The sequence below is a fragment of the Parasteatoda tepidariorum genome, chromosome 5, assembly GCF_982258835.1.
Source record: "Parasteatoda tepidariorum strain Cologne lab strain chromosome 5, Ptep-v5.0, whole genome shotgun sequence".
Lineage (NCBI taxonomy): Eukaryota > Metazoa > Arthropoda > Arachnida > Araneae > Theridiidae > Parasteatoda > Parasteatoda tepidariorum.
The window spans coordinates 60,618,992-60,636,508 of NC_141759.1; the positions used below are offsets into that span (position 1 = coordinate 60,618,992).

The 17,517-nt window shown below is 31.9% G+C and overlaps 1 protein-coding gene and 1 long non-coding RNA gene across 5 annotated transcripts in view; one reads left to right on the plus strand and one right to left on the minus strand.

The window, feature by feature from the left end:
* LOC147809408 (uncharacterized) overlaps positions 1–17,517 on the plus strand; it is a 67,414-nt gene that overhangs the window by 30,658 nt on the left and 19,239 nt on the right. The window lies entirely within an intron of this gene.
* LOC107455517 (fatty-acid amide hydrolase 2-B) overlaps positions 1–17,517 on the minus strand; it is a 37,146-nt gene that overhangs the window by 16,198 nt on the left and 3,431 nt on the right. For all 3 annotated transcript variants that reach the window (XM_087164042.1, XM_087164044.1, XM_087164043.1), the window contains 4 exons: positions 15,901–15,991; positions 14,128–14,317; positions 5,993–6,212; positions 3,442–3,651 (listed from right to left, as the gene is read on the minus strand). In XM_087164042.1, coding sequence (XP_087020168.1) covers positions 3,442–3,651; positions 5,993–6,212; positions 14,128–14,317; positions 15,901–15,971 — 691 coding nt within the window. In that variant the 5' untranslated portion in view covers positions 15,972–15,991. The remainder of the gene's footprint in view (positions 1–3,441; positions 3,652–5,992; positions 6,213–14,127; positions 14,318–15,900; positions 15,992–17,517) is intronic.

A 17,517-nucleotide genomic window follows, 5' to 3' on the forward strand; every position in this document is an offset into this window, starting at 1 on the left:
TAGGATCTACCTCAAAACTGCTATCAACCGTCGTGGCATTAATTCCACAAGGTGCTGATAGGTCGTCTAAAGTATCTGGTACCAAGCACTCACCAACTGGTCCTGCAATTCCCTCACATTGCGAGGGGGTAGCGTGGCAGCACGAATTTGGTTTTCCAAGAAGGACCACAAATGCTCTCTTGGATTAAGGTCAGGTGAATTTGGGGGCCAAGACATGACTTGAAAGTCACTGGAATGCTCCTCGAACCAATCCATGACGATTCGACCCTTATGACATGGTGTATTATCCTGTTGGTAAACACCATCTCCCGCAGAAAAAACTGTTGCTATGAATTTGTGAACCTGGTCTGCAACTATGTTCAAGTAGCTTACAGACGTCAGGGATTGTTCTATGAGGATTATGGATCCTAATGTGCTCCATGAAAACGTTGTTCCTCTGCGAGAAACCATGAAAACCTGGGAGAGCCCATTGTTATAGATGGAGAGTGGTCATAATGTAATGGCTCTTCAGTGTATACATAGATGGAAAAATATATATTTTCTCACTATATGTTAAAAAAAAATTCGTAAGAGCTGCAGTCGCTGTTTCAGTTGTTCAACTTAACGTTATATTTTGTTTCACTGCTAAAAAAATTATATTTCCTAAAAATTTTAAAATACGAGGGTGTGCATAAAAAAATTACATTCGATAATTATTAGCTGTTAAACTTGTAGTATAAAAATGCCATGAAGAACACTTTATGGCCCACAGACACAAAACTGCTAGACAGTTGAAATTAGGTGGGTTTACATGACCATTTATATTTATGAACAAGAGGGCTTTTTTGAAATTCCAATTTAAAGAAAAGTATTTAAATTTTAAAAGGCTTATTTTTTAAGTTTTTTTTTCTTTTGCTTTACATAATTTTACGTTACATTTTGTTTACCTAAAAGTTCGAAATGTGAAATTATGAACTTTTATAGAAAAATGTGGAAGGAGTACGATGAAAAATAAAAAAAGATAGTATTCTATAATTAGTTCGAAAGTTAACTGCCAAACTCATATTAAAATACATCCTGTGGACCATTTTATAGCCTGCAGATAGGTTAAAATGTAGTTTAAATTTGTCGTTCTGAAAAAAACTCTTTTTACTTAATGTGAATTTTGCACATTCAGAAAAATCCATTGTTGCTAATTTAGGTGCTTTTCTCGTGATTTTTTTTCAGTTTTTACTTTAATTTATTACTATGTATACATTGTTGCATGAAAATGTATTTATCTCTCACAAGTATTTTTTATTTCGTAATATCGTAATACAGTTAATGTCGAAAGTAACAAAAATAAAGAGAGAGAGATAAGTAGCCAGATGTAAATGTTAACGTCCATATATAAATTTTTAAGATTATAGAAAACCTGCAGATATGTTAACCTGCGTTTTGTAGCCTGCATTCTGTAGCCTGCAGATATGTTAAAACGCAGTTTCAATTTGTCGTTCTGAAAAAACTGTTTTTACTTAATGTGAATTTTTAATTCAGAAAAATCCATTGTTGCTAATTTAGGCGCTTTTTTCGTGATTTTTTTGTCAGTTTTTATTTTAATTAATGACTATTTATACATTGTTGCATGGAAATTTATTTATTCCTCTCACAGGTGATTTTCATTTCGTAATATCGTAATACAGTTAATGTCGAAAGTAACAAAAATAAAAAGAGAGAGATAAGTAGCCAGATATAAATTTTAACGTCCATATATAAATAAGATTATAGCAAACCTAATGCTAAAGAGATTAAAACTGTTTTCCCTTTGAATCGATCTAAGGATATAAGCCTCTCAACGAGTTAAATTTCTCCAATTCATTTCTTTTATTGAGTCAAACAATCTGTATTCCTTATGTTGATTTCTTTTTTTTAAGCCGATTTGATTATTTTTAAAATCCAGATAATAATTAATTTCGTTGGCAAAATGTTCTTATCTATATTTTGTTAATATTTTTTTTGAAATATGGATTTTAAAGGGGGGGGGGACTATGATGTAATATCATTAAATCTATTAAACTAAGTAGAATGAGATGGGCCGGGCATGTAGTGAGAATTAGCCCAGAACGAACAGCATTAAGAGTCTTTAATGCAACCCCCTCCAATAAAAGGACAAGAGGAAGGCCCGAAAAGAGATGGAAAGACTGTGTGGATAAGGATTTTGCCATTCTAAAAGTAATGAACTGGATATCAATTGATGGGAGAAGGGCAGAATGGAAAAAGCTTCTGAGGAAGGCCCAGCACACAAAGGGCTGTCGTGCCAATGCTGCTGCTGATGATGATGATGAACTATGATGAACGAGAAATCATTACGGGAGTTGGTGAGCAGAACGAGAAAGGTGTTTTTTTTTTAAGTTTTAAATCTTTATTTTAATCAACTATCCACCTTATGTAACTAAATTGAAAATTATTCTAAGGTAAAAAACATATTGTTTCTCATACTTTTTTTAAAAAAAAGATGCAGAAAATATTTTAATTTGTATCATAGAAAACATCCTTGAAATTGTTCGAAAACTACGATTCATTCTTCGTAAAGTAATTTGCTTGTTTGAAATATTTACATGTTTTAAAATTTATATTTCAGATTTAAAATTTAAACTAGGTTTAAATTTTTAGTACCCTCAGTCGCCGATAGGATTCTCTTGTTAACTATAGATGCCTGGGGCCATCAGCCCTTCTTACCTCTCACAGCAAGAAAATTTCCTCAAATCCGAAAATTTCAAACGCAGATTCAAAGTTCAAAATTTCGCAGAAGTTTCGAAATTTTTACTATGACCTTAATTATGTCCGCTAATTAAATTCACCATGTATACTATATTACCATAACACTAACTAAAGCTTTCTGAAAAGGAAACTGCATCTATATCATAGTAGACAATTAGCTACCTGCAAGTCATGTCATCGTAGGTTAATCACGTCATTTGTAGATTCAAAAGCCAATCAAATTCGACAAACATGCATGACATCTCTTTCAGGTATCCAATTAAATTTGATATAAATCATATGCTTCACTCCTTCTAGAGTTGCAATTACCCTATTGAAAAATATCAGAACCTCAATGCCACAGCATTGCTGATTGGCAGTATGTTTTTTTTTTAAATTTTTACATTTCTTACTATATTTATACTTTTATATACCCTGTTGACATTTCAAAGAATTTCTACAGGAGAGTATTTATTCGCTCTCAAACTTTCATCGATAAAGAGTAAGCTTGAATTGTTTTTAAGTCATGACATAAGGAAATTTTGATTCCAAGAAACCCACAAATTTTTAAGTACCTCATTTTGTTTTTGTTTCGAATGAAATGCACTCAAAATTGATGGTAAACCTTGTGGTATTAAAAAACGAACATTCAATCCATTTCCATCCATTGAAATTCAGTTTTCAATCGTTATCCACCCACTACAAACTTTAATGAATACTTACCCGAACTCCCACCAGGTGTTCTATTACAGTCATAAGGATTCAGAGTCTTTCCGTAGAGAATATTTATTGTATCCAATCCTAATCCACTTTCAGCTGAGTTAGTGGTAGCTAATATTATTGCTCCAGATGATTTCAATAATTCTACTGCGGGTGCATCTTCAGTAGCTGCAATATCTTTAAATAAAGTCAAAGCTCCAGTACTATGGCATCCTAAATACGTAAAATATATGCAAGCTGTTTGAGAATTGAATAAAATAAAACATAATAAATTCTATCGAACTAGCCCTTAAAGCTTATTTTGTACAACATATGAACTGTAATAGTAACCAAGCTGAATGCATAACAAAACTGTTTTAAAATACTTTAATTCTTCAACCCCTCTACCAATTCTAAAACCTTAATTAGTTTCAAACAATATATTAACCAATTTTTTACCGGCTTGCTGTTACCCGCGTTTTTGCTTGCGCGAAAGTACTTTTATTTTAATTTTAATTATTTTCAGGAAATGTGCGTCATACTGTCAAAGTTTTTTTATGCATTGAATTTTCGTAATAATTTGAAATCTGTCCACAAGCCAATAAATCACACAGACTTAGTATGTTATTGTTCAATCAGGGTAATTTTTACATAAAACTGTCGATTGTTTGTAGCATATAACCAAGTTTTTTATGTTCCTATCACCCTAGTTTCTCACCATCACCGACATTAAGTGCATAGTGTCTGCATTGTGATTAGTCAGAAATCGTTCCATTCGACTTAGCCTTCGAAGACATACTGTGTTGCTGTCACTTGACGAAAAACGTTCGAAATGATTCAGCTGAATCAGGAAATGGACGTTCGCTCGAAAAATTCGAGCGGAAACCACTAGGTCGATTGAATTTTGTTAGATCGAAATTGTGAAATTCAATAAAAATAGCTATAATAAAATAAATAAAGTTTTACCCCATAGTTTTACTATATCAACTACGATCCAACTAAGATATATACGTATCTGATATAAAATATATCCAATTTTTTGTAATTGATCAGTCGTATCAATATCAGTAAGTAGCTGATATTGAAAAAAATTGTTTTAACCCATATCTAATAGAATAATAAATCACCTGTAACTATATCTACCAAAAGTTCTAGCTTGTTTCACAAGAAACTTTAACTTTCCTATTTCCTCAACAGCTACTTTCCTCTGATACCACTACTTTCCACTATTACTACTACTTTCCTCTACTTCTACTACTTTCTTCTATTACTACTACACTGGTGGACAAAATTAAGAGATTGAAAGCATTTTCGCACATTCATTCGCACATGCAAGATATCCGCACACCGCTCCATGTGTTTGACAATGGTTCCGTGAATGCCCAGAGGTACAGGCAGGAGGTCCTAGAGCCCTATGTGCGTCTTTCCAGGGGCGCTGTTGGCCCTGAGTTCATTTTTATGGACGCAATACGCGACCACATAGGGCTCTCATGGTTGATGAGTATCTGGAAAGCTAGGATATTCAACGAATGGATTGGCCAGCCAAATCCCCTGACATGAGTCCTATTGAACATGCTTGGGATGCTCTTGAGGGAGCTATTGCGATGCGCCAACCTCCCACCAGAACCATTCTGGTGGGAGGTTAACTCCCTTATTAACAGCATTTAACTCCCTTATTAACAGCATGCATACTCGTTGTGCATGCTGTCTGTCTGTCAGGGGTGACCATACGCCATACTAGAGGCAACACACACTGTACAAGCCACACTTTTAATGCCATCTTTTATCCTTAATTTCAATTTACACTGGATTTATTGGCAATAGCTCTTGCCAGTGAATGTGAAGTTATATCCATACCAAATTTCATTTATTTACATTCAGTATTTTTTGAGATATTTGGGAAAATGTCTTCGATCTCTTAATTTTGTCCACCAGTGTACTTTCCTCTATTGCTACTACTATCTATTACTACTACTTTCCTCTACTACTACTACTATTACTACTCCTCTATTACTACTACTTTACTGCTACTACTTTCCTCTGATGTTACTAATTTTCTCCATTACAACTACTTTCCTCTATGGCAACTACTTTCTATTATTACCAATTTCTTCGATTACTACTACTTTCCTGTTTTACTACTACTTTCCTGTATTACTACTACTTTCCTCAACTAATACTACTTTCCTCTATTACTACTACTTTCCTCTACTACTACTACTTTCCTTTTTCTTTTGAATTTTAACTTTCATTTCTGAAAAACGATAGGATTTTCTGCATGGTATTCGCACGCCAGCAGGATTTTACATAATTTTCTTTTTCTTTTTTCAAGATTTTTACATAAGTTATATTTTTACATATTTAAGTTTCAAGCATTTATAACTTATTAATTTAAAATATTTTTCACCACTTAAGCTTTACCTGCTTATTTATTTATTTTTGGATTAAGTTTAGTCATACATTTATTTTTTTTTTAAAAATTGAGGACGACAAAAGCATATGGAACATATAAACCCTTGTTTGTAAAGAACTCTTCATAGCATTTAAAGGAAAATAAATTAAAAGCTGCACTTACCTTTAACATTAAAAAGAACTTTAACTGTAACTGGAACGCCAAGGAGTGGTTTTTCTTTTTCCAACCACTCTTTTGTATAAATTCCAGATCTCACAAGATAATCGCACTCTTTCGCCTCTTTAACAGCTTCTAAAAATCGATTTTCCGCCACAGCATTGATGTATGGATTAACTTCCTTTATTCTTTCAATATAAGCATTGACAACTTCTTCACTCGTAAGCTAAATAAAAAGATTTCAAACAACAGTTTTCGTATTACGTTTGAGGAAATAAAAATACTGAGACTATGAAAAGGTGTCAGAGGAGCCAAAAGCGTTACCCCTTCAACTTCAAGCATAAGACTTTATAAGTAGCATTTATATAGATTTTGGATATACGCGTTGCATATTTTGTACTTGTGACAGGCCTGAAACGCTATAGAACAAAATTAAGAAATTTTGCTACTGGAGTAATTTTTTACAGTGACCACTTTTCAGAACATATGGCCATTTTTTCAAAAATCGAAATTTATAAACTATTAAAAAAAGAAACTGTTGATTTAATAAGATATGGCATTTCTTCTGGAACTTTTCGCAAAATGGTAAATTATAGGGTTCGTTTCGAAAATAAAGAAAAATTTTAAAAACCAAGTTTGAAATAAGGTAATTTTTAGAATATTATAAATTTCAGTATTAATTTCATATTCATGAGAAAAAAATAATAAAATTATATGCTCCAAGCTTGTAGTTTTTACAATAAAGGACGCCATCTGGCGGCGAGTGGAAGACAATATATTTATTGCCACTTTTATATTTATTGGCTGATGGCAACCATTAATTTTGCCCTATATGAGAAACTTGCTGAGTTTCCACTAATCATTATTCCTTTTTCGTATCATTATGGTTCGAAAATCATCCCACATGACAAGGCGACTCTTGGATCAAGAAGATTGCTCTCGTGGAGGACTTTTTAATTGAAACAGACCTGTATCAGTATAAGAATCGACCAGCCGTCACCTTCAGTATTGAAACTAAGTCACGTCACTGCGAAGCTAATGTTGTGTCCTCTGATTCATTCTGACTCTTTAATTGCTTACGCAAGGAATACATCTAACAAGATGGAGATACAATACCGAAGGCCAGTCAGTTTATTACAGCATTTTTTTGAATTTCTTCACTTGACATTAACTAATGGGTAATCAGGCCAGATTGATAACCAGAACTTCTGGTCTGGAAGTTTATCTGAGGCTACTTAATTACTGGGTTGCTTAAGGGGATACAAACGATCAAAACAAAAAAAAGAAATTTTCATTCCGTCATTTTCAAAATTTACTGAATATTGGTAGCATTAGCCCTTTCGCGCCGACTGTCACTAATACGTGCCAGCATAAAACCGTATCAATCAGGGTAAAAAGATAAAATTGGTAATCAAAGTTATTCTTTAGCAGTTTAGTTGTGGGCGGAGTTATAATTGTTTGATTTATTTAATTCACCATTACTTCGTTCAGAATAAAACTATTCAGTTATACTTTGAATTAACATTAATTATATATATGATTAAAGTAACAATAATTAAAGTAAAAGCAAAGTAAGTCTGTCAAATTAGAAACGACTACATTTAAGTCACCGTTTTTTATTTAATTGCAACTTTATTCAGATTTTGTACGAATGCTTTTCTGAATCAACCGGCTCCAAGGGGTTAATAGAAGTCTGTGTATGAAGATTTTTTTTAAAATAAAAATATACTTAGTCTTAAACAGGGCTGAAAGCCTATATATAGCAAAACGGAAAAGAGCAAAAACTGGTACGAAAGGCTTTTCATTCTAGCATTTTTTTCGAGAAACATTAAATTCCTGTAACTACCGTAATTTTTTTACAATTTTAGCATATATATAAAACATCTTCTTTCTTTATAGAAAAGTAGATATAACTGATTAATTAAAACAGAGAATAGTTTAACTCCTCCCGAAAACATGTAAAAACTGAAATGGGCTTACTACCAGCTTTTCCCCTTTTCTGTCTCGCTTTCACCCATAGTCTTAAAAGTTATATTTAGAGGCATGGTTTGTAATTAGAACGTTCCGAACGAATTGTTATTTGTTAAGCAAATTTTTACCCAAATACGTTGTTTATAGGCATTTAAATCAATTTAAGTGATTATGGTAACCGTATAAAAATATAATGTAACTAGACATTTAATTTTCCTTTTTTAACCGTAATTTTATTAAAAAAACACGCTTCAATTATGTTTGGTGAGTTATCAAAACATTAAATTAAGATCTCGAGTTAACCAAATGCATTTAAACAAGACACATACAAGAGTATCTGAATTTTTTTAGTAACAATGAATCAAAACCTAGCGCACAAGAATTTTTTTGAAGTTGTGAAAGCATTGAGAAGTTCCATTAAGAGAAAAAGCAACTTTGTCAACGAGAACTATATTTTGATATATGAACCTTTACAAATTGATAATCGTATAACTCGTTAAGAAAAACTCTAATTTAAACCCGGTTTGTTGCCTAGTACTTTGTGTCAAATATTGTTAATACAATTCTAATGGAACACAAATAGTTCTTTCATATTCATTTTATTTATAGTATTTACAATGAGATTATTTCTGGATTAATATAGTTCATCTTTTAAGCATAACAACTCTTTAGCTACACAGCCATTGCAACAACAACTTATATCAAAGACAACAATCAATCAATAATGGTACTGTTGCCAACAACAACTTACAATGTACAGAATTATCATGACATCCCCCTTTTTACGTTATACAATTATACAACATAATCATTTAAATAAGATGGTGACTTACGAACACGATTACTTTTTCTTTGCACATTACTATTTGATATATGACAATTCTGTGAGATATGAGAATTTGAAGAACTGTTTAAATCAGCTTGGGAATTGCTAATTATATCATCATTAGGATCTATTTCAATTTTAAACTTTGTATTTGACTGTCTTATGTGTTTTCTGTTACGCCTGAAAACTCTACCAGAACTATTTCTAACATAATATGAACGAGGATAGAATTTATCCTTTGAAATTACTTCAGCAGGTTCCCAAGTCTTGTTTTTGAAATTTAGTATTCTAACATTTTCCTTTGGCTGAAGCTCTGATAGTGTATGAGCAGTTTTGTCGTAATGAGATTTTTGAATCTTTTGCCTTACAATTAACTTTTCTTTAATGTTATTAAACAATTTAGCATTTAACAGTCTGTTAGATATTGGTAGCTTAGTTTTTAATCTGCGATTAAACATCATTTGAGCAGGAGAAAGATCAAGGCCTGAAATTGGGGTATTTCTATACTCCATTAATCCTACAAAATAATCTTTCCTATCTTCCCTTGCCTTTCTCATAATGCATTTTACAATTCCTACCCCTCTCTCAACCATTCCATTACTTGGGGAAAAGTGGGGACTAATAAATGAATAGTTAAAATCCCAATCATTTGCAAATTTCTTGTAAACATAACTATTAAATGGAACATTATCTGAGATAACAGTATTGGGAACACCAAACCTAGAAAAAATATATTTAAGTTTAATAATTACCTCATCTGCTGATTTATTTACAATTTCACTAACTTCAATCCATTTTGAATAATAGTCCATTACAATCAGATAACTTAGATTACCAAAATCCATTATGTCTACTCCTACTTTTTCAAAAGGTCTATTTGGAACTGTGTGGGGCATTAAGGGCTCTTTACTATTAGCTCTTTTAAATTTTTCACAAATTTCACACTGTGATACTAATTTCTCTATATCAGAATTTATCCCAGGCCAATACATTATATCCCTAGCTCTTTTCTTACACTTTTCTATCCCAAAATGAGCTTCATGAATTAATTGCAACATATCTTTTCGTAAATTTACAGGAACAATTACTTTTTCATTAATAAATAATATACCATCATTAATATGAAGATCATTTTTAACTTTGTAATATGTCTTTGCACTGTTATCTACATTTTTGTAAGAGTTGGGCCAGCCCTCTTTGATATATCTCTGAACTATTTGCAATTCTGAATCTAATGCAGTTTCATTTTTAAATTGTGCAATTCTCTTTTCACTCATAGGTAGATATTTAGAAATAGTATGAACAATGTTTAACATTTCGGGATCATCACTAATGGTTTCATTTTCAAGAAATGCACGTGAAAGTGTGTCAGCTAAAAACATTTGCTTACCTGGTACATAGTTTATTTCATAATTATATTTTAACAATTTTAATACCATTCTTTGCATTCTAGAGGATATTTTATGCATAGGTTTTTTTACAATTGCCAATAAAGGCTTATGATCACTTTGTATAATGACTTTACGTCCATATACAAAATTGTGATACTTCTCAAATGAAAAAACTATTGCCAACAACTCTTTTTCAATTTGTGCATAGTTCTTTTCACTAGTTGTTAAGCTGCGGGAGACAAATGACACAGGTTGACCATTTTGGATTAAACATGAACCCAGGCCATCTTTTGAACTATCACACTGTATCACTATTTTTTCATTTGCGCTAAAAACCTTTAAAACCGGAGCCTTAGTTAACAATTCCTTAATGTTATTAAATGATTCTTCTTGAGTTCCTCCCCAAATAAATTCTACGTTTTCATTAATGACTTCTCTCAATGGGGCAGTTACTTTAGAAACATTCGGTATAAATTTTGATAGAAAATTTATCATGCCTAACAACCGTCGAACTTCAGTTTTTGATTTAGGTGTTGGCATGTTAGTAATTGCCTTAATATGACTAGGATCAGCTTTTACACCCAATTCAGAAATTATTTGGCCTACATACTTTACTTCGGGTACTCTATACTGCAATTTATCAGGATTGAATTTTATATTTAGAGACCTAGCTCTTTCTAGAACTTTAGACATAATTATGTCATGTGTGGCCTCATCAGATCCCGCGACAATTATGTCATCAAAATAAACCTCGACACCTTCGATATCTCCAAACAACTTTTGGTTTCTTTTCTGAAATATTTCAGGGGCAGAGGATATTCCAAAAGGCATTTTATTGAATTTATACCTCCCAAATGGGGTATTGAAAGTACAAATTTCAGAACTGGCTTCGTCAAGTGGAACATGCCAGAATCCGTCTTTCAAATCTACGACAGAAAATATCTTTTTACCTTCTAATCTACTGATTATATCATCAGCAGAAGGAATTTGATAATGCTCCCTCTTTATAACCTTATTTAAATCCCTTGGATCTAAGCACAATCTTAAACTCCCATTAGGTTTTTCAACTATTACAAGACTTTGAACCCAATCTGTTGGTTTGTTTACTTTTGACACAATCCCTTCTTTTTCTAACTTTTCAAGTGTGTCTTTTAGTTTAGGCTGCAATGCCTGAGGAACACGCCTTGGAGGGTGAATTACTGGTATTGCATTTTCTTTTAATGTTATGTGATAAGGTTCATCAGGAAATTCACCTGTACCAGTAAATATATCTTTGTAACGATTGATCAGCTCATTTTTATTTATGTTTATACACTTTACAGAATCAATTCTTTCAATTAATTTTAACCTAGAGCATGCATTTAATCCTAATATTGGTTTAGACTTAACATCAACAATGTAGAATTGTAAAGGAACATTTTTAAGTTTGTCAGTTGAGCAATTAATAACAATCGTACCTTCTGGCTTCAATTTAAAATTACCATATGCTGTTAATGACAAATTAGTTTCACTAAGTTTTGGTTTAACATTAACACTATTTAAAACATACATAGGTAAAATATTAACTTCTGCACCCGTATCAAGTTTAAAATCAACATTAAAATACTTATTGTTTACATATAATGTTATACTTTTCAACCATGTCTCACTTACCTTTTCTGTGTTTTTACCCACAGAATTAGCATAAATTTTTAGTTCATTAAGTTCACTAATGTGTTTTACATGAACAACAGGGTCTTTTGAACATATTTGTACACTTAGATTCTTTTCTGGAGGTACTGTAATCACAGAATCAACGAATACACTTAATTCGTCTTCAGGAACCTTCATTTCATGCACATACTTTGAATTCTGGTGGCACCTAGCTGCAAAATGATTCTTCGTTTTACACTTGGCACAAATTTTTCCGTAGGCTGGACACTCGCGAGGTTTGTGTTTTCTTCCGCACTTCTTGCAATCATACTCTTGTCCAGACTGTTTCAACTGATGATGCTTGCGATGTTTCTTTACACTATTAACAGACACTGTGCTTTCGTCTTTCATGTTTCGGAGTTGTTCTCTACTACTCTCAGCTGCACGAACGATTTCAATCGCTTTTTCTAGTCCCAGACCAGATTCTCGAAGCAGGCGTTCTTTCAAACCACTGTCCCTAATTCCTAGGACGATGCGGTCACGAATTAGTCCATTTTCTTGATCGGCAAATTCACAGGTTGAAGCTAAAGTTTTAAGTTGAGTCACGTAGCATTCTATTGTTTGTCCCTCTTGCTGGACGCACGAAAAAAATTTATAACGTTCATAAACGACATTCTGCCGTGGTGAACAATAATCCTCAAACTTCTTTAGGACATCTGGATACCTTTCTTTGCTTTCAGGAGACTCAAATTTGAATGTGTTGAATATTTCAAGTCCTTCACTTCCCAGTAAATTCAGCAGGATTGCGATTTTTATTTTATCTGCGCGTTCATCTTTTTCTGTGGCAAGCAGATAATTTTCCAGCTCCTGTTTCCATTTTCTCCATTTCTCTTTAACATTTCCACTGGAGAACTTCAAAGGAGCAGGTGGTCGGAACGCATCCATGGCAAATCGAAAAAACGTGGATTAGACTCGATGGAAATCTGATTTCATCAATTTCCTTTCTGACACCATGTCAAATGTTGTTAATACAATTCTAATGGAACACAAATAGTTCTTTCATATTCATTTTATTTATAGTATTTACAATGAGATTATTTCTGGATTAATATAGTTCATCTTTTAAGCATAACAACTCTTTAGCTACACAGCCATTGCAACAACAACTTATATCAAAGACAACAATCAATCAATAATGGTACTGTTGCCAACACCAACTTACAATGTACAGAATTATCATGACACTTTGTACTTTGTGAAGTGCAAATTTTTTTAATATCTCAAAATCCAAATAATGGTATTTTTGAAGGATTTTTTTCAATCTCAACATCCCGTGTCCTCTTAATTAATGATAGAGGTTATTTACTGTATGAGAACAATGTTCACGCACTTCAAAAGCTATGCACAACACAAAGCTATGCATTTCTTATTTTGCAATATACACCGAAGAGCCATTACGTTATGACCACCCTGCTAATAACATGTACATGCCAACTTTTACGCATTGGGCGTAAAATTTTAGATCTATATTTAAAGTGGTAGAAAAATATATGCTTTCTACATGTTCCTTGCATTTAAAAACTTAATTTATTATAGTTCTGACCACAACTATTTTTAAAGAAAATAAGCATATATATTAATATGTAATACTTTTGTTGTTTTTCCGCATTAGCCTTTTTAGTCCGCATTAGCGTTTTTAAAATGCAGCGTATGTTTCTACCTAAAATTCTTATTTAAATTCCATTACGCTACCACTGGAAAAATCATCCTCGAAAGGATTAAAAGTTGGCAGGTATGCTAATGTATAATATTTCAACTGAAAATGCATTATTCATTACTTGTTCTTAGTAAAGTGTTCAAATTATAATTACAAGAATCAAGTTTATGCAATTTCATTTGAATGGTTAGTGGTAAAATAGTATTAAGACACGCTTTCTCCAAAGGTGACATTTTACACTGAACTGTTCAGTTTAATATTGTTTTCTGAAATATGTTAGGCAATTTTTCGGAATTATTCAGACGAAAAAATATCACAATACATAGTAACATATTCCCTATACGCAGAAATCGTGTTATTTTCTTGCTTGTGAGGTGCTGGACAATTTGAAGATGCGGTTTGCCCCAAGCTAATCAATTAAAGAGTGATAATATATTATGCAAAGTAAATTAAAGTTAAACGATTTATATTCCCTATTTGATTTTTTTTAAAAAGAACTGAATTCTTAATTTTTGAAGAAAAAAATGTTTCTTGAACTTTCTGCTCGCGTATAAAAATTATGTTTTCGAAAAATATAAAAGAATCTTACGCTTCAGATACTTACTTTTCCACTACGGATTTTCTCAGCCATCTTTGTAGCCGATAACAGTAATAAATCATTTTTGATCGGTGGGACAGGTTTTCCTTTACCCCAGTGGCTTATTAAAACAATAACGTAGCACAAAAAACAGCCAGTCTTGTATAGAATTCTTGTAAACCAATAGACAGAAAATGTCCACTGCTCATCTTCATTGCTATGGATAAAGGCAGGTTTTTATAATCTACACTGAGTGTTATTTCAAAAGAATACTAAGAAATGTTATAATAATAAGTAAAATTAATAATATATATATATATATATATATATATATATATATATATATATATATATATATATATATATATATATATAATATATATACTTATCTTATATAAGGGGCCGTTCAAAAAGTACGTACACAAAAATGGAGAAATTTTAAACCCCTCCCCCCCTTCGTACATTACCGTGCATAAGGTCTTACTCCCCCCCTTTAGAGTACGTACATTTTATTAGTCTACCCCCCTTTTTCATAAAAATTAAAATAATTATGTTTTAAATAAAATTAAATATTTACTTAAGGAGGGTGTAGGATAAAGTCAAATTTAAATTTGGTGTATGTTTATAAAGTACGTACTTTGTATAATACCTCCCCCCCTCCCCATCGTACAAAACCGTACATAATAGCAAATCCTCTCCCCCCCCCTTCGGGATGTACGTACTTTTTGAACGGTCCCTAACACGTTTGGACATGTCAGTTGTCATTTCCAATCTGTATGTCTTTGAAGCAAATAAATATTTTAATTAAGTTATTCTTTCGTAGTTTAATGACGAAGTCTGAATAATTTGATTTATTTTATTCACCACTACTTAATTAAAAATAAAAATTATATGCTAACACTTTGAACCGTCATTGATTAGTTATGAAATTAAACTAGTATTAATAAAATTGAAAGGAAAACAAGTCTGAAAAAATTAGCAATGCCCATATTTAAGCTACCGGTTTTTATTGTTTTCATCCTGGTTCTGATTTAGTGCGAATACTTTAATGAACTGTCCGTCCTGAAGGGGTTAAATCTTGCTTAACTAATAGTTTGAGTGCAGAAATAAAGCGTGCTAGAAACAAATTATCAGATTAACATAAGTTATTGAAAATTAAAGAAATTGTTATTGCGCCATAATCACCGTTAATGGTAATGTTAAACATAAGTATGCTTATTTTTATTCGCCCAAACAGCATTTCAAATCCAAGGCTCATTTACATTTATTAAATTTTAATTCCAAAACATTTTGATACAAATTATTCATAATAATAACATTATAAAACTTTATTATATTTTAAAGGAAAATATCATAAATTTTATTTTTAAAAGAAATCAGTATTTATCTGTTACTTGTGCTAGGAAGCCAAGTTCACCAACAAGTTGAACAACTCCAGGTTCTGATTTACTATGGTCAGTGGTTACCGATTATGCTACTATATGCGCATTGTATCGTGAATGTTATATAAAGCCTTTTATTTAATGGCGGGCACTTAGGCCTATATCCCATTGGCTTCAGAAATGCCAGAATTGCTACCCTCTTATCGTTCCCCAGAGGGCATATACATATATATATATATATATATATATATATATATATATATATATATACCTAAATGAATATTTTTTTAACTCTTTAAAATAATTTTTACGCTAAGTAAATATTTATTAGTATACAAAGCCAGAAAGATGTCAAATTGAAAAAAACGAAGAAATAGTTATCAATATTTCAAATATTTGTGTATAAACATCGAAATACCTGTCTTTTATTCCGTGAATTCGTTCCTGAAATAATTCCAGAAGTTTCTCATAAATGACTTTATTTTTCATTTTTCTTCTGTTTAAAGAATCTGAAAAAAATGCGATGCAAAAAAACTAAAAATGATATTTTAATGCGATACATGAATTTGCCTGACGAAAGTGTAAAATTTAAGTTAACAAAGTGTTGACGAAATATTTTCAGACATATATACATATCAGACTACATTTTCAGACTCATACATTTCAGAGTACATATACATTGCCATTTGATATCTTAAGGGGTCCAGGTCATTTGATTTCATCGAGAAAGCATCACTGTGCTACTTTGTTTGACATTCAAAAACTTATATAAAATTCCAGTTAGGATTCTGAATTTTTTACACGAGTTTAGCATATGCATGTATTCAAACGCGAACACTTTTATGAAACAATGCAGCTGACTTATACAATTAAATTGCGAGAACGGGAGTTCGAATCCGACGACTCTCCGCATAGTAAATCATTACAGGTGCACATTAAATCTGTCGGGTCACAAAGTCCTGCATGTTCCCATAACAAATCAATTCTTATTTGGGTACTGAATTGGAGATTGATAGTTCTCCGGTTCAGGTCAAAATTACGATCTGTGGATGAATGTATGAATAGGTCCGCCCTGTAAACAGGTGTGACGCATGGGTGTGGCAGAAGTTGAATTATAGGTCATAGATGGCACCACTGGAAAACAAGAACAATCTCACCTCCTCTACCTTAATGGCCAACGACAACAACATATAATGATTTCCTTCAGTTCCGAAATTTGAAGGAAAAAAAACTATGTCTTGCCTTCACGATAGAATTTAAAATAAAATAATTTATTATTTTTTTTAAAAAAAAACATCATTTCTATGGGTTTGCAAGAAATTGTAATAAATAAAATATTGCGTGTGATTTTGAAAAATAGAGTTCATAAGGTCTCGGCGAATTTTCCAGGTATGTTCATTTTATATAAAGTTTATCTTAAAACGTGTTCCTATAATTTCATACAAAAACTTTAAGGAAAACAGATGAAAAGTCGATGGTTTATTTGGATTTATTGTAGTTATTCGAATTTTTTTTAATCGGGGTCTTGCTTAATGCCATGATCCATTAAAATGCATTATCCGTGTATCAGCTTTTCCCCCCCTTCCTGATTGATTTACAGTACTGTTTGCACAAAACTCCAAGATACCTATTGTCTAATACTTATAGTTTGCTGTTTGTATTTTTCAATTCCTCTTTAATTCAATTGAACGAAAATCTTGTATAATAATAATAGGCTATTATATCTCATAATAAATGAACAATTTTACAATTCAGAAAATCTTTAACACTAGAACAATCGACATTTTCATATACGTAGTACGACTATTGTGGTCATTTTGACAGCAATAAGAAAAAGAGAATAAATATTTGATTTTTAGTTCATAAAAGCATAAACATAAGCTTTTGGCATAAATATTTGATTTTTAGTTTTTCAAAACAACCTTTATTTTCAGAAAAAACTATATGATCATAAAACAATTTCAGGCCATTGAAGAAATTAGCACAGGATTTAAAATAAAAGTTTTCAACATTTTCCACAAATAAGTATTTGGCA